The 21,335-nt window shown below is 40.9% G+C and overlaps 1 protein-coding gene across 1 annotated transcript in view; it reads right to left on the bottom strand.

Moving 5' to 3' along the window:
- MORC1 (MORC family CW-type zinc finger 1) overlaps positions 1–21,335 on the bottom strand; it is a gene marked incomplete at its 3' end in the record, with an annotated part of 148,749 nt that overhangs the window by 89,033 nt on the left and 38,381 nt on the right. Inside the window, exons 9-12 of the mRNA XM_079766314.1 lie at positions 12,923–13,048; positions 5,085–5,164; positions 4,341–4,414; positions 2,072–2,136 (exon numbers count right to left, since the gene is read on the bottom strand). Of these exons, the coding sequence (XP_079622440.1) occupies positions 2,072–2,136; positions 4,341–4,414; positions 5,085–5,164; positions 12,923–13,048 (345 nt within the window). The remainder of the gene's footprint in view (positions 1–2,071; positions 2,137–4,340; positions 4,415–5,084; positions 5,165–12,922; positions 13,049–21,335) is intronic.

The raw sequence follows: 21,335 nt of genomic DNA, 5'->3' as shown, positions 1-21,335 counted from the left end.
ATATCCAGGTATTTTGCAAAACCAAGTGGGTACACTCAGCATCCCTGCATAGCCAAGTATTCTGCATAAATATAATGGCCAATAACCATGCCAGGCAAACACAAGCATTCCTGGTTTCAAAAACAAGTTTGCCAATTTTCATTTATAAGAACTAGAAAATGCCAAATAGCTGACCTAATTGCAGCCCTTCTGAAAACTGATGATTTGACTGTTTTTAAATGCAGATATTTCTGACACTGGATGTGATTTCTAACTTCTAGCATGTTCTCAAGCCTCCCAGTATACTACATAGGTCGGAATGTGCCACAAGAGATTCTTTACCTTTCTTTTTTCCAAAATCAAGGGTAAATGGAAGTTAATAAAGCAAGTGTAGGCAGATTATGAGCTCCTGTTTTTCTAACTCTGTCCTGCAATACTGTGTTTTATATGACTTTTCTATTTAAAAGGGTAAGATGGAAATTGAGACAAAGCAGAATGTGGTAGAAACAACTGGACTAATAGGAGGCTGTGTGGAGCTATGAAAAGTGCCTGGATGTAAGAACCAGAAAGATGGACCTGGCTTCAAATATAAAAATAAAAGCCTGTCTTTGTAACAACCATGTACTAACTATGATGCGTCACTTCAACTTTCTGTCTCATCTAAATAATGAAAGAAAACACCTCTCTAGCCACATGGAATGCCATGAAGACTAAAGGAGATAATGTTAAATATAAACCTGGAACAGATTAGGTGCTTAGCAAATGTTATTTTCTTTTCCCAAGAATGACTGCAAATATAATTCATCCTGTAGTTTCTTTCATTCCACAAAAACAGCTTTTTCTTTTCAAATCATGCCCACCAGCTATTACAACTGACATCAGATACTTACTGGACTGATTAAATGTATCTATCATTGAAGGATGACAATAAAGTTCTATCAGTCCTTCCATGGGATATGATATGAGTACATCAGACTTTCTGAGGAAGTTATTAATATGGGTTCATAATTATGTGTTTTTAAATGCATGTACATGTAGGGTTAAATATATATGGATCAAACTTTTCCTCAAAAGTGTCTACTCAATAATTAGACCCCCATTCTTTGACAAAAAAAAAAGAATACTATGTAAGGAACCCCAAAACAGGGTGTTACAGGATATGACACAGTCACTCCGTGATATTAAGTGGCATACTGATTGCCTTCAAAGTTTTTTTTTAAGCATTTTGCTATAAAGATTTCACACCAACTGGCTTTATTATTAATAAAATATAGGTTGGTTACATTTCCTGCATATCATTGTGACTTCAAACAAGCCATCAAACAGCTTTTTCTTCCTGAAGACTTTAAAGAGGCCTTTGCTTTTCAATGAAGATTTCTCTGACATTCACTTAACATTTATTTTGATAAATGCATAATTAATATTTCAAATTTAAGGTTTGGGGAAAATGATGGTTGTATAGCACTTCATGGTTCACAAAAAAAATAATGCTGAAAACTAGTAATAATTCCCTAAAAACTTGTTTCTCAGAGTTAATGCAGTTTTCAAAGTCTGACCTTACTTGAATAACAGCAATTATTTTCAGTTTAACTTGTGAAACACCTGAGTCAACCTTACAAATGCCAATAATGGTGTTGTACTATAGGCTTGCAATTTTTATCTTAACTACATATAAGTGATAATTTATTTGAAAGATTTTTCCATCATAAATTTTCATCAGTACCAGCAGAGGGAAGAAACGGGACCAACTCTCCAGACTTTAAATGGCAAAGGACACAGGGAACATGAAGTTGTCAGCTGATCCCCTGGGCAGTTCACTTCTTCGTCTGATCAGACACTGAACTAATTTTTTACTCTGTATTCAGAAATTTTAACATTATGTAAACCTATGTGTAGATGCAAATATATACTTTATAAATACTTTAGATTGATTATGTTGGTTGGGGGATTTTGATGCTTAATATCATAAGATGTCACAGGTTGAGAAAGAGAACTTGTCACAAAAACCACCAAATCTGCCTTACTCAGAAATCAGAATTTGTTTTTAATATAGCACCAAGGATTCTGGCAAACAGAAAATCATATGTCTTACCTCCTTTTCTCTTTAAGAATCTTATGCTTTGCTTCCACATCTTCCAAAGCTTTCTGTAATACGTCCTGGAGAGGTACATTTGGTTAGGAGGGAACATTATGCCATTAGATTAACAAAAGCTGATCTGATATTTATTATCCTATTATACAAATGTTTCACAAGGGTAACAGTGATAGGTCACATTGCCTAATGCAATATTACCACAGTAGATACTCAATAAATACTTGATAAATGACTAAGTTCTAATAGCTAAGAAGGCAAGCTAAATCCCAGCCCGCAGTTCTCATCTTGCACTAATTCCGATGTCCTTTCTGCCTTTCAGAGAAAGGGCCACTGCTCCCTGTAAGCACAGAGGTTTTTCACATAAACTTCCTGACAGCTCAGGAAAGTCATTCAACGTACCGAGGCTCTGGCTTTCATCTGTGAGAACAGAAAATGCTGAATCACTCCATCAATCACTAAGGCTTCTCTCAGGAAAAAAAATTATGATTAAAAAATTTTGTCAGACCTGAAACCTATATAATTTTATTAACCAATGTCATTCACCCAAATAAATTCAATAAAAAAGAAAAAAATTATATGAAGAAAATGTTTCCTTCATATAAAGTTCCTGATACTCCCTCAACTTTCCCTTTAGGATATCCCACCTAGGCTTTCTCCCTCTCAGAGTGCCTTAGTACCAGGCTCTTCTGTCTTTCTTCTCTTTTATTTGATATATTTGGCTCATTCACTACCCTATCTCTAATACACTCCCTCTAACCAGACAGAAAAAAAATGCATTATTATTTCACAAATAAGAATAGACTTTTAACACGCTCCATCCACCTGATGTGAAAAATGGACATCTCATTTGATGGGTATACTGCTGACTGAACACTATTTTCACTGACTTAAAAGTAAAAAAAAAAAAAAAAAAAAAAAAAAAGGTAAATGGTTGGTATTTCATTTTACTTCAAATTCAACCACTCAACTGCCAAGAGGAATTTTAGAGGTCAAATGCAGAGGTCATTCTGCTTTGCTCTCTTCTTTGCGTTAAATGAACCAGTGTGCATCAGAGCAACAAAGTGAGCTGGTCAAAGACTTCCCTGCTCTTCCTGTCCGCGCTGAGAGCACCGGACAAAGAGGCAGTGAGAGGTAACAGGTTAAGGCAACAAGAAAGCAAGGTCCTGACCCATTAGAAAGTCTGTTTCTCTTGTTTCTCAAATACAGAAAACCAAGGAAATTTATTTCTTAGAAACAAAATAACAAAAGATTAAACTTTTAAGTTGATAGCAAGATAGGTCTAGCCTTATTTAAAAAAAATAAGTGGGAGGGGGCAAAGTAATAGAATTTGGGGGAAACCATGGATAGCTTTGGGGAATGACCAGGTGCCACTCTTCGATTTAATTCCCAATCATGACCATTAGACATGAGAACTCTTCATCAGATACAGCCCTGGTCTTCACATGTTTTAGGGCAAATCTCGGAAAGAAATCATACACTGAGTCCGTAGAAGAGAATGAAGGAAAGATGAAGTAAAACCTTTTTCTCCCCTCCAGATACCTACTTATCCCTTTGTATGCAAGCAAATATGTAATGATTCACTATGCTAGAAAGCTTTGTATATTTTTGGTAAAAGTTGGAAAACTTAAATTCATGTCTTGCAGCAATATTCTTCTTCTCTTAGTTGCCATGCATTATAATTAATAACAATAGTTCTTTATAACCTATCTCACTCATGGGTATACTGCAAGAATTACAGAGGATGTTTATGAACTGTGTGGAACACCTCATAAGAAAAGAGCTGTGTGAGTTGGAAGCATTGTTATTAATATTCATAATTACAGCACATAATTCCCAACTCTAGAAAGAAGGATTGTATATTAGTCTTCTCCCTGCTCTGTCCGTTTATTTAGGTCCATAGGGAGCTATGATTTGAAAAGATATTTTCAAGAAGATTTGATAAGCTAGCTTTTGTCTGCTTTTCATTATTTTCTCCTATTACTTTTCTTTTCATTTTAAAGAAATAAGTTGTGACTCTCTTCCCAACTGTTCTGAATTCACCCCACATTTTGTTCATCTTTGCTCTGTCTCAGCCCTCCCCTACTTGCTGAGTTTTGTCTAGTTTCTCTGCACTCGTCTATTCTGTTTACCTGTATTCAAATTAACTTAGTCACCTGAGCTTGTCTGCATTTAAAAATTTAGGGAGTAAATTACAAGAGACAACTGTGAACAGGAAAAAGCAAAGGACACTGTTTGCCATTTAAGAAGATTGCTCTTTGTGTCATACCTTGGCGGGAGAAGACAAGGAAGTTCTATCAGGCTGGTTGGCCCTAATTCGAGCATCTTTCAATACAAGTTCAGCTAGAAGCAGAAGCAAGGTAATTACACCATGAAATTCTTTCAAGCAATTTTCAGTGAGCATTTTATATACTTACATAGATATATATAAACATGACCAAAAAGAGGAGATTACAAATAATCACCTCAGAAAATCCTATATTCCTTCCATAGCACTTACACATACTAAGTGTAGGTAGCATACTTCCTCTTAGACATGACAATTTAAAGGGCAAAAACACATACATATAAACTAAAAAGTCACAACTGGCTGTTGGCTGACTGGAAACTATCTAAAATCCATAAAATATGGACGTAAAGCTACTCCTCCCTCAGGCACCACTGGGAAACGATGGTTCTGTCCTCACTGTGAGAAGCGAATGTGTACAACTTTCCTTCCTGAAGTGGATGCAGCAGTAATCTTGGAAACGATCTAGCTCAGCATCAGTGACAACAAGGGTTCCTAAAATAGGCCCATCCAGTTCCACTTGGATCATACTTAAACTACTAAATAACAATAATTTAACAGAGATGGAAAAAATGTGTATATAATTCCTTAGAGGAAGAAACTACATTTGATTCATTGTGGCTATTCCTACAATGCCTAGAGCAGTATGTATCTTAGAATATATGCACAATTAATGTTTGTAGAATGAATGAACAATAATAAGGTAAGCCATAAATAGTTATATACCAATCTTTACTGCTTCTTCTGCCTTTTTAACTTCATTTTTAAATGCTCCTTTAAAAGAAGATGTGATATACAGATACTTTCTGAAAATTAAAAAATAAAATAAAATAATCAAGTCAGATTATCATTTTAAAGTATAGTACAAAAATATCCGTTAAGAACACTATATACTCCAGAGATACATAATTATTAAGAATAACTTATAGAGTAAGTTGCATCCAGCTGATAAATAAGAAAACTTTATGCCTAAAAAGAAACTCGTTACCATTTAATACTTGAAAATTTTGCTTTCTTATTGAATTTATTGGGGTGACATTAGTTAATAAATTATATAGGTTTTGTTGTACAAGTCTATAACACATCATCTGTATATTGTATTGTGTGTTCACCACCCCAAGTCAAGTCTCCTTCCATCATCGTTTATCCTCCTTAAACCCTCTTCTACCTCCCTCCTCCCCGTTTTGTTCTGGTAATCACCATACTGTTGTGTCAATGAGGTTGTTTTTTTTCCTTAATCCTTTCATCTTTTTAACCCAGCCCTGCAACCCCCCTCACCTCTGATTACTGTCAGTCTGTTATCTGTATCTGAGTCTGTTTCTATTTGGTTTGTTAGTTTATTTTGTTCATTAGATTCCACATATAAGTGAAAATATATAAGCCAGTCAGAGAAAGACAAGTACCATATGATTTCACTCACATGTGGAATTTAATGAACAAACTGGACTAACAAGCAAAATAGAGACAGACTCATAGAGAGCAGGCAGACAGCTCTGGTGAGGAGGAGTGCTGGGGTGGGATTGAGCAAAAAAGAAAAAATAAGAGAAAAAACTCATGGACGCAGGCAACAGTGCAGTGATTTCGGGGGAGAGGGAGGTGGATAGAGATGGAAGAGGGTGTAGGGAGAATAAATAGTGATGGAAATAAAATAATAAAATAAAACAATAAAATATAAAATAAAATAAGAGAAAAATGGGAGGAAAACTCTTAGACACAGACAACAGTGTGGTGATTACCAGAGAAAAAGGGGTTTGGGGGAGTTTGAAGAGGGTAAAGGGGGAATAAATAGTGACAGAAGAATACTTCACTTGGGGTGATGAACACACAATATCATAGAATTGTAAACCTGAAAACAATACAAATTTATTAACCAACTAGGGGGCCCAGTGCACAAATTTGTGCAACTTGAAAGGAATTGTGGGCTGCTAGGCTGCAGTGGGCACAGAGGTGGGTCTCGGCCCATCCTCCACGCCTCCACCTGGCCCCTCCCACCGTGGCCCCTGGTCCCCTCTCTGCCCGCAGCCTTGCTCCCACCACTGCCGCTGCTCCCACACGCTGATGGCGCCAGCCCCGCTCGCACTCGCTGACGGCGTGGAGTGATTGAGGCCAGTGCCAACAGGAAGTGCAAGCAGAGCCAGCACTGTCAGTGGGTGTGAGCAGTGGCTGCTGCCTCAATCGCCCCTAAGGAGCAGGGGTAGATGGAGAAGCCCTCAGGGGCGATTGCGGCTGTCACCAACAGGGGGGCGAGAGGCGGCTGCTGGCCCCTATTGCCCCTCAAGGGCAGGGGGAGGTGGAGAAGCCCTGAGGGGCGATTGGGGCCAGCAGCCACCACTCGCACTCATTGAGGGTGCCGAGAGATCAGGGCCAGCGCTGGGCACCAGCAGCGGGTGTGAGCGGCAGCTCTGGCACCAGCAGTGGGTGCAAGTGGGGCTGGTGCCGGCAGCAGGAATCATGGCACATGGGAGCAAAGAATTTTCAGTAACCACCAGAGGCTCACCCTGATGATAGTGACCAGTGCCCCACCTTGGTCTGGCACTCCTGCTCACCTGCTCCACCATCCCACTATGGCCGACACCCACCATATTCCACATGTGCCCCCTGGTGGTCAGCACACATCATAGCAACTAGTTGTTCAGTTGTTCCACTGTTCAGTCTATTTGCATATTAGGATTTTATATATATACTAGCGTTCCCGTTGCAGGAAAAATCCTGCAATAGGGTTTCCTGCTGCACTCTACCCCACCCTGCCTGCTCTCCTCCCTTGTCCCCCGCCCCGCGATCTCCGCCAGCCCCCCTGCTTTTCTAACTTCTCCGCCAGCCCGCTCTCCTTCCTTCTCCCCTGGCCCCGCCTCCACTCCTCCCTTCTCCCCCGGCCCCGCCTCCGCTCCCCTTCTCCCCCGGCCCGCCTTCTCTGCCAGCCCGCTCTTCTTCCTTCTCCCCCAGCCCCGCCTCCGCTCCTCCCTTCTCCTCCCCCCGGCTTGCTTGCTTCTCTGCAGCTTTGCTCCCTTCTGCAGCTCTTGGCTTCTTTCTACGCTGTCGCGATATGCAAATTAGCCGCCATCTTTGTTTGGATAATTTGCATATTCGTCCTGATTGGTTGGCGGGCGTGGCTTGGCTGGTGGGCGTGGTTTGGGCGTAGCGAAGGTGCGGTCAATTTGCATATTTGTCTATTATTAGATTAGATAGATAGATGTCACCCCAATAAATTCAATAATAATAATAAAATAAAGTATTAATTTCAATAAATAAATAAATAATTTAAAAATTCTCCCCACACAAATGGTCACTTATACATGTAAAATAGGATAATTTTCTTATAAAGAAAAATGTCTAGGCAACTGCTCCATTCTCAAAGTTTCTGGTTAATACACATAACCCTCTCATCCAGATCATCACTGACACTGAATTAACTGCTTCTCCAAGTCCCCAGTCATCTTTAACTGAAATGCTGAGAAACACATATTATCATTTTAAGCTACTCAATCATATTTTCTACTTTATTACCACTGCTTTAGTGAGAGCAAAGACATTCTAGAACAATCAAGGAGCTGGAAAATATATATACCTATAAACTCCAGCTCAAAGGGAGCAAAGTATAGGTGAGAAAAGCACTGTAGAACACATGTTCTCTGAATGAAGTTGAAACTGTGTATATCTATTATAGAGGCTTCTTGGAACACAGGATTTTAAATGTTGACTTAAATCATCATGGAGAGAAAATTCCAGAACGATATTTGGTTTGATAATGCTCAAACCTCTATATACCTCATTTTATAAATTTTGCCTTATACCTCAGACTCAGTACCTTCATGTTTAGAAAGGCATCACATTTTCAGCAAGAGTTAGGTAAAAACCTATAGATCATTTCTGGAAACCCAAATTATCTTAAGACATATAAAGAGAGGTACTGGCTCAGGTAGATGGGGAGAGTCTAAATCTATGTGCTCCAATGAGTTTATGCCAGGTATAGGTAATAGATGGTCCATGTGCCAAATTGGACCAGTCAGCCCGCTTTTGGTATAACCTAAGACCTAAGAATAATTTCTCCATTGTAAAGGATTGTAATATATAATATATATATATATATATAAAGTATATGCAAATGAGGCTGAGTGTAAACAGAGATTTACTATCAGGCCCTTTACAAAAAAGGTTTGACAACCCCCAGAAGCTATGCTAATAACAATGGATTTTAAATGATAGCTTGATCTATAACTGCTTTTGTATATTCTAACTTTATGTAAACAGTAATGCAAATTTTTATCAACAGGTCACATGTAGTTTAAATATTGTTGACTCTCTTCCATTATCTCAACAGCAGCAGTGCTGATGTACTGAAGACAGAACACCTTCATGATGGAGCAACATCTGCCTGGGTAAAAGGTCTAGTATTAACCCTCCTAGTGTGTAAGACTGGGCAAATTACTTCGTTTTCTGTGATTTCATTTCCTTATCTGTAAGAAAATGATAGCTGAATGATAATAATAGTATCTATCTCAAAAGCTGTCATGAGAACTAAAGGTGTCAATAGAGCTAAAGAACTTAGAACAATGCTGGTTTGGAATAAGTCAGTGATTTTTAACTGGTGTGCTGTAAGAATTTTTAAAACATGCGACACCTGGCTATTTAGCCAGGGGCACTGACCTCTTTTCCCCGTAGATTGTCAAATTTTTAAAAATGACAACAGCTAACACAATAGCCTTCAGTGTAAATGAATCAAAAGTATACTTTTTTTGTCAGATTGGCAAAAAATATATTTTTTGGTGTGTTGCAGAATTTTAGTAGTTAGTTTATGTGTGCCATGAGATGAAAAAGGTTGAAAATTGATGGAGTAAGTACTCAATATGTTATTATCTATAATAATAAAAGCATAATATGATAATTGGACTGGGCATCCTTCTGGACGTCCTTCCAGACGACCTTCTGGATGAAGCTGGGGTTGCGAGGGATGCCCAGGTCCTGGGTGCCAGAGGGACGCTGTTGTCGGCAGCGGGGGGAAGGAAGGCCTACTCTTGCATCGGGCCTCTAGTTATCTAATAAAAACAAATTTTAAGTACATACTCCCTCAATGTGTGTTTAGAGGGAAAATGCATTGGGAATGAAGAAATGAAATGAGTAGCTGGATAAATTTAAGAATCTGAAGTATTTGTAGAAGTCTTCCCAGGTACCTACATTAAAAAGCTTAATGTTAAAAATAACTAAATTTCATCCTATATTCATCCAATTCATTGGTTTCATGAACAATTCAGGGAGAGGTGGGGAGCGTCCCTAAGACATTAAAAGACTGTCCCAGAAAACCAGTGTTGCAGAGTCTCCAGGAGCAGGCCATAAACTTGGCGTCCCTGAAAACCTTAAAAAGGACTATGCTGCTCCAGAGAAAGCAGGTGACTCCACTTCCATGAATTTGGCTCATTTCAGTATTACTGGTCTGCAGTGGTCGGCAAACTCATTAGTCAACAGAGCCAAATATCAACAGTACGACGATTGAAATTTCTTTTGAGAGCCAAATTTTTAAACTTAAACTTCTTCTAACGCCACTTCTTCAAAATAGACTTGCCCAGGCTATGGTATTTTGTGGAAGAGCCACAGTCAAGGGGCCAAAGAGCCGCATGTGGCTCGCAAGCCGCTGTTTGCCAACCACGGGTCTATGGCAAAGCCGTGTTAATGAAAAATGAAGATCTTCCAACAGATAGTTTGGCTCTGCCTGCCTTTAAAGAGCTTTCAAAAATGACCATTTTATGTCCATTTTGCCCTCATATGCAGAAATTTAGCATCTATGTAAATCTGAGTGCTATTTATCTACTAAAGTTAAAGAATTCAAAGCCAACAGAAATCAGTAATGTCTGTTGCCTATGTATGGCTATGGTACTTGATCAGTAAAGATCAAGTACCATAGTCATACATTAACTTGTCTGTATTATATAAACAATATTTAAGACTCCAAGAATTACAGGCTTATAGAATCTTTAAGTTGAAAGAGACCTTAGAAATCACCTAGCTGAAAATCTTCCAAAGGTAATAATGCTTTCAACAACAATCTAGACTCTTCCAGGGGCAAAGTTGTCCTCATCTTCGACGGCAGGCCTTCCACTGCTGAAGAGCATGAACTTCATTAATCTCGTGGCATATCATGGCCCCATCTGAGTTGTTATACCTCAGGCCAAGTGCATCTGGGGAAACTAAATGCGCCATCCTGGACTGGATTTCATATTCTTGACATTACATCTGGAAACTGAACTAGAGGTAGACTGGAGTGCAACCAAAGGGAAGTAAGTGAGCAATCAAAACCTCATAATGTGTCTTATCCTCAAATTCTTTCCAATAGAAAATTTTTGAATTAGGGAATAAACAGGTAGGTTTACAGAGAAAGGCTAAGCTTAATATACTTCATTTTTCAAAATATAATCTACAGATCAAAAGTAATTAGAAATCATCCAGCGGGTGTGACTCAGTGGTTGGTCACACTATGAATCAGAAGGTCACGATTCGATTCCGTCAGGGCATATGGTGGAGTTGAGGGATCGATCCCAGTGTGGAGTATGCAGGAGGCAGTCAATCAATGATTCTCTCTCATCATTGATATTTCTGTCTCTCTCTCCCTCTCCCTTCCTCTCTGAAATCAATAAAAATATATATTTTTTTAAAAAAGTAATTAGAAATCAAAAGTAAAGTTTTTTGGGAATCCCCTGGTGTGTGCTCAGGGCATACAATGAACAGATCTGTAATTTTTAATATTAATATGAGTGATTGCAAGGCCCAGGACAGCATCTACTTTTTCATGGAAATAAGACAACATAACAAATATAGGTCTATTATAAAAATAGTTAGTGTGGTATACGGAAAGGAACATGGAATTTGAATTGGTAAAGAATTTGAAGCTAGAAGGTTTTTTGAGCTCTTGTCCAGTTATGACATTTCCTTATCTCTAAAATGGTGATGATAAAATATAACCCCTGGGGACACTGCAAAAATCAGGCAAAACAATACATGTAAACAGGCATAAATATAGTTTTCGCTGGTACATCTCCTTTGGTTGGGGCGTCGTCCTGTACACCAAAGGGTGGCAGGTTGATTCCCAGTCAGGGCACATACCCAGGGCATGTGTGGGAGGCAACTGATTGATATTTCACTTTCACATCGATGTTTCTTTCTCTTTCTCTTTCTCTTTCCTCCCTCCCTTCCCTCTCCCTTCCTCCCAACCTCTCATTCTCTCTTCCTCTCTCTCTCTCTGAAATCAATTAAAAAGGCATATATATATATATATATATATATATATATATATATATATATATGTAGTGTACAAGCATTAAATGTTTCTCCCAGTTGATATTAAACTCCTCAAACTAGAGCTAATCTTATTCTTTTATGCTTTGTACCTAGCACAACCTCAAGCTCACAAAAGACTTTGATAAATGTGCAATGAATGAATGAATGCTCACCCAGAAAACCAATACACAAAGCATAACTTTTTTTATTGCATTTATAGTTGGTCAAGGTAAGTTTTATAATATGCAAATGTCAGCTTAAAAAAGTTTATGCTGGTACAATCTTCCAGTAATAAAGTATGTCTGGGATGTAATGTACAGTCTGGTAAATATAGTTAAATTGCATATTTGAAAGTTGCTATGATAGTAGATCTTAAAAAGTTCTCATCATAAGAAAAAATTTTTGTGACATATTTGGTGATAGATGTTAACTAGATTTACTATAGTAATAAAAAAAGGTTTATGCTAAAATATTAAATATAAATGAACTCAATGTGTATTTATAAATATATCCATTCTATACATAAAATGTATACTCATAGAAGTACATGATTCAATAATTCAAATATACTGAGTAAACAAAAATTATAAATGAACTGTGATTTTTTTTTTATGGGAACTATCACAAGCAAAGCACCTAAGATTCATTAAAGTACAAACCAAATTCTTACTTGAGGTGCTTATCTAACTTACAGAGTTCACTGCAGTGTTTTGGTATTTTGGGCAAATATTTGTTACACATGATTACTCTTTAGAAAGCCTTCCAGAATACAGTTTAAATTTTATTTACAACTAGAGGCCCGGTGCACAAAATTCATGCATGGGTGGAGGGGGTAGGTCCCTCAGCCCGGCCTGCACTCTCTGTAATCCAGGACCCCTCACGGGATGTCCAACTGCTAGTTTAGGCCCGATGCCTGTGGGATTAGGCCTAAACCGGCAGTTGGACATCCTTCTCGCAATCCGGGACCACTGGCTCCTAACCGCTCGCCTGCCTCCCTGCCTGATTGCCCCTAACTACCTCTGCCTGCCGGCCTGATCACCCCCTAACCACTCCCCTGCCAGCCTGATTTCCCCTCACCACCTCTGCTTCAGCCCCCGCCACCGTGGCTTTGTCCAGTCTAATTAGCATATTATCCTTTTATTAGTATAGAGAGCAAAAATCTTACTGTCAAACTGTAAAATCCTGCTATTACATTATAGAAATCTTACTACCAAATCACCTTAACAATTTTGGAGAGGATGACATATTGATTTTATAAATAAAAACTGTATGAAGATAATTAAAGGAAGTTGAGTTACCTGGGTCTGTAGAGGCAATGACATAGGTGTTTTGTTTTAACTTTTTTGGCCTGAATAAATATTCTCATCAAAGGGTCAAAATACAGAACAGAGGTGTAGGCTCTGAATGACCATCTCTCTGGGAAACTGTAATAGAAAACAGCAAAGGCTATTAGAGGATGCAATAAGGACACATATTTTCAGAAGATAATAAAATCAGACTATCAGGTTATGATGGTTACTACTAGCAGCCTCAGGAACTTTTCTTCTAAACCTAATGACACAGCAAACACAAGCCAATCTTGCAACACTCATGTACTTCATTAAGTAGGCTTCTTTACAAATAAGTGGCTGAATCATGAATACTAGGTTTTATTTTTCTTCTCACATGTAATTAAAAGACAACTGACAGATTTAAGTAAAAATAACAACAACAACAAAAAGCAGACCTCTAAAGACAAGGGCTTACTTGAATAATCTGCACTTTGATTAGAACTGAACTTTTGTTTGCAAATAACTATTTCCAAGTATACTTACATCAGCAGTATAAAACATATTTTCCATTAAAGCTATTGGCCCAGAAGGACAAAACCAAGCCAAATAAACAAAACAATCCCCCTGCTCCAACATAACAAAAAGAATCTAGGCCTACATGAATAAAAATATTTCCATAAAACTATTACAGAGAAATACAGTAAAAATGTTTCATTTGCTTTGAAAATTATGAACTAGAAACACAAAACTTCATTCTGCAAGTATAATAAGTATTAAAATAAATGTTTATGTCCAAGCAAGGGGAGGAATTTGATGACGTGGTAAGTGAAAAAGAGGAGAAAAGATAAAAATAAAGGATGGGACGACAATAAAATGGGGGCAGAAACTATGTAAAACAGCCTATGTTGATAAATCACTGTGTTGCTGCATACTAACTGCAGGGAGCTTCTATATTAAAGTCCATTTATGAACTGTATATCTCCTCCAATCAGACAAGAACAAGCCAAGCCATATGTCAGTAGTGCTCTTTATCTACTGGGTCCCAGGAAGGGCTACACTGAAGGGCTTCCAAGGCCAAATAGAAAGCAGGGAGCAGTAAACCCATCAATTTTGCAATCCTACCTCAGTCCAGCGGGAGCAAAGATGATGGGAAGGAAATATATAACCTATCGCAGGGAGACTGCTCAATGGGGTCACACTAATGCCAGTTACTCTGTAAGAAAGAGCAGAGCTCTCCAAAGAATTTACAAAAATGAAGATGAAGTCCATAAGAAATCCAAGGATTTCCTGGTTGCTAGTACCAGGTAAGTTTCTTCAGCAGTATCTGAAGTTCATTAAAAAGCCAGGAATTTCTTTGAATTGTTAAAAAAAGAAATTATTTTAAAGTAAGTCTTGAGTAAAAGTTTCCAATATAAATTATAAAAAAGGATCTAGTCCATGGATATTACTCTATAAATATTATTGCATTTTTATTGTGACGAGAGGTTATCTGCATTTGGGTATAGCACTACAATAATGTGATTGACGTTAGTATACCAGGAGCTGCACAATCAACTAAGTCCTCATCTGTTCAATGAAAAAAAAGTCACCTCAGGACACTATAAACGTTTTGAGGACTTTTGCCATTATTCAAATGCTTTCTGGATCTCCTGATTTGAAATTGCCTGTAGATATAATATAGCTTTCTTTTGACTGTCCTAAAAGCAAGCACGTCTCTGTCATTTGGAGGTAAGTCAAAAGTAATTCAGAGCCAAGTTTGAGAATTAGAGAAATATAATAGGAGATCAAATTGCGTTAAGACAAGTTTTGGTTAAAAAAATGTATACAAATCCAAACAAGAACACTAATACTTCTACCTCTTGTTAGGTCAATTATCTTACCTAATAATAGACAAACATGTAAATTGACTGTACCTTCGCTATGCCCATAGCCAATCAAAGTGAGTATGCAAATTAACCCAAAAAAGATGGTGGTTAATTTGCATACATAGGCGCCCAGTGCCAATGTCCCAGGAACATCCTGGCACCCAGGTCACTGTGAGGTAAGGCTGTGTGGAACCAGAGCAGCCTGGGAAGGGCCTGAGCCAGGGGGCTCCTGGACAGGGCCAAGCCTGCAATCAGAACAAGGAGGCAGGAGCGGAGCCTGCGATTGAGCACAGGGAGCTGGGGGTCCACTCCTGCCCAAGGCCCCTGGGCAGTGGGCAGGGGCGGAGCCTGCCATCGATCGCAGGGAGCTGGGGGTGCCCTTGCTCAAGGCCGAAAGCCTCTGCCAGAGGCTTTCAGCCTGGGCAGGCCTGGGCAGGGGCAGAGCCAGTGATCTATCACAGGGAGCTGGAGGGCCCCTGCCCAGGCCTAAAGCTTCAGCCAGAGGCTTTAGGCCTGGGCAGGGCCCAGCCCTCCATTGGTGTGAACTATAGAGGAAACACCTTTTCTGACTGCACATTGGCTAAGCTTCCTGTATGTCACTGGTAATATTCTTAGTAACTTGGGTAATAAGAATCCAAAAAGGTGATCTAGGTTTTTTCCACCACACTTCTGGAGAAAAAAACGAAGGTCCGCTGCTGGAGGGCTAAGAAATGTCATATCCTGCCCTAGCTGGTTTCACTCAGTGGATAATGCCAAGGCCTGCTGACCGTAGGGTCTGGGTTCAATTCTGATCAAGGGCATGTACCTAGGTTGCAGGCTTCTCCCTGGCCGGGGCCCAGATCAGGGCTCATGCAGGAGGCAACCAATCAAAGTGTTCCTCTCACTTTGATGTTGCTCTCTGTCTTTCCCTTTCTCTTCCACATTCTCTAAAAGTCAATGGAAACCTATCTTCAGGTGAAGATTAAAAAAAAAATAAAGAAATGCATATCCTATGAAAGACACATCTTGAAAATGCCTAAAGAAAGTTGTCATTTTTTTCTTGGTGAAGGGACTAGAGTCCATGTTGATGAAAACACCTTGGTGGCTGTGGTGACTGGCAGTGGCTGCATCAGCGGAGTGATGGGGCTGGCGCCTTCCCCTGATCAGCCTGGTTGCCTCCCACAAAGGGAGGCCAGAATGCAGCTTAGGCCCACTCCTCATGGGGAGTGGGCCTAAGCCATCAGTAGGACATCAGTAGGACCCCTGAGGGCTCCCAGTATGTGAGAGGGGGCAGGTTGGGCTGAGGGACCACCCACCCCCAGTGCACAAATTTCATGCACCAGGCCCCTAGTCTATATATATAAAAGCCTAAGTGACCGAACGACGAAATATCCGAACAACCGGCTGACCGATCACTATGACATGCACTGACCACTAGGGGGCAGACGCTCAATGCAGGAGCTGCCCCTTGGTGGTCAGTGCACTCCCACAGCCAACCTCCTGTGGCCGGCCAACATCCCGCGGTCCTTCCCCCTGGCCAGCCAGCCCCGATCGGCCCCAATTTCTGGCCAGACCTAGGGACCCCACCCGTGCATGAATTCGTGCACCGGGCCTCTAGTTTCACTTAATAAATATTCATTGTATCTGTATTGGGGATCCTCAAGACCTCCTCTGTGTTAGGAGAATTGCTGGAAGGTCTCACAGGACTTATCATATAATGGTACTCATGAATAAGATTTATCACAGTGATGAGTAGGATAAACAGTGGATGATAGGGGGAAGAGAGGTGGAGTCAGGAAGAATCCATGTGCAGCTTTCATTTGGCCTCTCCTTCTCATGACAGGTCACACAAAACATACTCTTTCCCCAGCTATGAAGGTGCAGGAACATGTATGTGATGTTTCTGCCTAACAAAGCCCATCACAGACTCAGCACCCAATGTTTTCATTGGGAGCTGGTCACGTAGGCACCCTCTGCCTAGCATGTATCAAATTCCAGAGTCCCAGAAAGTAAGTAGGTTTTCAGTATAAACCATATTGTTTGCATAGTCTAGACACATTGTGCCACCTTTCTCTGTTAGGAAAGGTTTATATCCGTGTAGGGAACTGTATATCGTCCAAGTTCCCAGAAGCCCACCAAAGACCAACCTTGCAAAGAAGACACAATGAATAGAAGCCTTCCCCATTAACCCTTTTCTACACACATGTGTACTTTCAAAGTTCCTTTTTATCTGTGACAAACAGAATAGCAATGCCTCTTACGCTACTGTGATATCCATGATTTTTTTTAAAAAAAAGGAAAAGAAAGTGAACTATAAAATCTGTATAGGAAATGGGCCATCCAATGTAACTTTTTTTTTAATTTCTTTATTGATTAAGGTGTCACATATTTGTCCTCATCCCCCCATTCCAATCCCACACCCCTCCCCACAGATGCCCCCACCCCCCTGTTGTCCTTAACCATTGGTTAGGCTCGTATGCATGCACACAAGTCCTTTGGTTGATCTCTCCCCCTTACCCCCACCCTCCCCTACCCTCCCTCTGAGGCCCGACAGTCCGATCGATGCCTCCTTGTTTCTGGGTCTGTTCTTGTTCATCAGTCTATGTTGTTCATCATTTCCCCTAGATGAGTGAGATCATGTGTTACTAGAAATATACTTATAAGAACCGAATGTGAGACGAGCAATAATAGTTATGCTGACAGGCAAATGAATCAGTCTGTAGTAAGTTTCTTTCTGGACCAACAGTTCTTTTGAGACCCAATTTCAATGTCCACCAGTTCCTCATGTGTACATGTCCGCACTGACTCTTCAGCTCTGGATGGTGGACAAATGGTGGTAATGCAGGCCCGACTCCCTCTGGTTTGGTCTCGCCCGGACTCAGGGGCGCGCGCCCTCACCCGGACCTGGGACCCAGCATCACCCAGGCCCCAGGGCACGTGGCCTCACCCAGACCCAGGTGTGCGCGGCCTCACCCGGACCCGGGATCCAGCTTCACCCGGACCCAGGGGTGCGTGGCCTCGCCCGGACCCGGGGGCGCGTGGCCTCACCCGGACCTGGGACCCAGCCTCACCCAGATCCAGGGGCGCATGGCCTCACCCGGACCCGGGATCCAGCTTCACCCGGACCCGGGACCCAGCCTCACCCGGATCCAGGGGCGCACGGCCTCACCCGGACCCGGGATTCAGCTATACCCAGACCCAGGGGCGCGTGGCCTCACCCGCAATGTAACTTTTAAACTTCTTTTTATGATGTAGAAGGTCTTTCATGATCTGGCCCCCTCTTAACTTTCCAGCCTTGTCTCTTACCAGCTTCTATCTAGCCATTTAGGACCACTCTGTTCTTCAGATATTGGGTCAGGCTTTCATGGCCCCAAGCCTAGGCACATTCAATATTTTGGCTGATTTCAGTTGGCTCCTTTTCACCCACGAGAATGCAACTCGTAACCTCACTTCCTCTTAAAGCCTTCTCTCACTCCCCAAGGTAAATCACTCTCCTCTGGTGCTCCCCTTCTTCTTTGTACCTCTCCATCGCAGCACGTCACTTACTGGTGCCATTGCCTGTTTATCTGTATCCCCATCAGGCTATAAATTCTATGAGACTAGCATCCTCAAAAATAAATATGTGTTGTCTAAAAAATAATTATTCAGCACTCCCTTGGCTTAATTTAAAATGAACATCATGGGGTTCCCTGTGTAAGAAAGACTTTTAATGATGGATCATCTTCAGTGATAATGCTATCATTCTTTATAAAGCCATTTGCTTGGGAAACTGGGATACAAATGTACAAAGTAATCAGGGTATCTTCAGAAGATCTAAGGAAATATATACTCTTACTCTCTATCCATTAGGAACTGCTTTGCATCTTTTTCAAAATGTCCTCTTCTCTTGTTTCCTCCTAAATGTCTCTTTTCTGTCTTAAACTTTGCCTGAAGTGTCCATAGCTTTATATGTATCTGAACCTCTCTTTCTCTCTTACCTTCCATTTAACTGGTTATAATAAACTGAAAAACAAACGAGAGAGAAAGAGCGAGCAAACCTCCCAACACACACACACACACACACACACACACACAAAAAAAAAAAAAAAAAAAAAAAAAAAAAAAAAAAAACACCAAATGCACACAGAGTCACATGACAGACATAGGGAAAGAGGGAAGTATTTTAAGGCAGAAACTGCCTTGATAGTCTGTGGAATATGACAGGAGACAAAGAGGTTTTTTGTCACCTGCTCAGCAACGGGTACTTTTAGAAAGTTTCTACTTCACCTCCAGCTGTGGCTGTGGCCTCTCTGTGGCCTCCTCCTCCCAATATATCCATGTTGTTCTGCTACTGTTTTAGGTGTTGATCCATAAGTGGACTGGTGTGTTGTGGTCAGCAACTGTGTTAAGGTCAGGAGAGGAGCCAGAAAGTGGAATCCTGTAGCCAGTCATTATCTCCTTTATCTACCAACTCAGATTCTCTGTGGCTAGAATCTGAGAAAGTGGATTTTTTAAAGCTACCCAGGTGATTCCTTGAACTCTGCCTGTTTTGAGAACCACTGCCCATAGACCTAGTGGACAGGGTGGTATGTAAGTCAGGTTGCCTGAAAAGGGAGTAGAACAGTCTATCACAGGTGTTTAGACCTAGGACACCTTCTACATTTATCCACACTGGGTATGCAGACAACAGACTTCCATTCAGCCCAACTACTGAGGTCCATGGTTGAAAAAATAAATCTAAACTCCGGGCACTAGACTAAATTAGATCCTTTTTGGAATATCTCTTAAGTGCCATATTTTTATTCATAAAAATACTGTATAGTATTACAAAAATTGTTTTCTAAATTTATTGCTAAAGTCCCTACAAAATCTCTGAAGTTTTCTTCAAGTTGAAATTAACAAGTCCTGTATTATCCTACCTAATAATAGAAAAATATGCAAATTGACCGTACCTTCGCTATGCCCGCGATTGGCCAGGAGGCTCGGGGGGGGCGGGACTCGGGGTGGCCGGGGTGGCTGATTGGGCCGGCAGGACGCTGAGCTCGCGGCGCCAGCAGCAGCTCGAGCTCAGCGTCTGCGCCATGGCTATGCTGCGGCACAGAAGGGGCCTCTGGGGCAGCGAGCTCACATCCCACCACGGACCATCAAAAGCGGGGGAGCTGGGTGCCTGTCCGCTCAGGCACCAGGCCTTTCAGAAGCCTTCACTGCACCGGAGGCTTCTGAAAGGCCTGGTACACCAGCGGACAGGCACCCAGCTCCCCCACGATCAAAAGCAAAAGCGTGGGAGCTGGGTGCCTGTCCGCTCAGGCACCAGGCCTTTCAGAAGCCTTCGCTGCGCCGGAGGCTTCTGAAAGGCCTGGTGCACCAGCGGACAGGCACCCAGCTCCCCCGTGATCGAAAGCGAAAGCATGTAGGGGACCCTACACGTGCATGATTCAATCATGCACTGGGCCTCTAGTCCTGAATATAAAGAAATGCATAAAGATTTTTAACTAGTTTAAATTCTGAACTATGAATGGGCTAACCAACTTTAATCTTAGGGTAGGTTATACCTAAGAGAAATAGCAACTCAAAGAGGTAATTTAAAAGAAAAGTTATAAGCTTTGCAAAGTAATGAAAGTACTTCTGTCACAACCACAGTGTGGCAAACCACACATTAGAACACCTTGAAGCTGTAACTCTTGATGTGTTCCTAGCCAGCTCAGTTAAGACATAAGCTAGAGACTTGATTATGGAATGCTGCCCAATGCTGTCAATTTAGAAACACTCTGCCAACTTGGCATCTAATTTCAAAACATTACTTAGCATAAAATTTAAATCCCATTGCTCTGTATTATAGCTTCACACTCGGGGCTGTTTTAGGGGATGGGTTGCTTCAGCCACTTCAGATCTTGCACCGCATCAATTCCAGGAGCACAGCAGGCCCGTTTGATGACAGTCCCTTCCACAACATGCCTTCTTAAAACCAGAATCTCTGCTTTCTTTTATTTTCTCATAAAGTTGAGTATGTATACTATTTATAACACTAAGAAAATAATAGGTCACTGAAATCAATATGGACACAAAGAAATCACACACACACGAACCAGGGGAAATGGTCACATGGTCTTGAGCCCCACAAAGAGAATCAGGAAAAATGCTATAGGAGTGATTAAGTTTTCATAGTTTAGAACTCAAATGAGATTTTAAAGGTAAGAAAATCAGTTAACAAAATGTCTTAAAACTCCCTCTCTCACCCTAATAAATATCCCCAATGGCCTTCACAATGGAGGAGAGTGGAATCCACTACTGAGAGTGCCAGCAGCTTCCAGGGAAAACATCTGCAATATCCTTAGAAAGGTAGCTAGATGTTGTCAATCAAGTCAGTTTACCTGAATTCAATTCATTTGTTGCTTGCTATATGCCAGTCACTGAGTTAGTTCCCAGAGCATTACATGAGTGTCAAAAAGAAGTGTAAGGGACAGTAGAATGGAGGGAAATAAAACACACTGAGAATTTCCATGTGCCAGGTACTGTGACTCTTCTAGTTCTCTAGCATTTATATTAAGTAGATGATGTTATATCCTCTTTTTATAGATGAGAAAACTGAAGTTCACAGTCAATAGACAACTTATCAC

This window comes from Cnephaeus nilssonii (genome assembly GCF_951640355.1).
Source record: "Cnephaeus nilssonii genome assembly, chromosome: 3".
NCBI lineage: Eukaryota > Metazoa > Chordata > Mammalia > Chiroptera > Vespertilionidae > Cnephaeus > Cnephaeus nilssonii.
The sequence above is the reverse complement of the archived record's forward strand: the minus strand, read 5'-3'. Positions and strand labels throughout refer to the sequence as shown.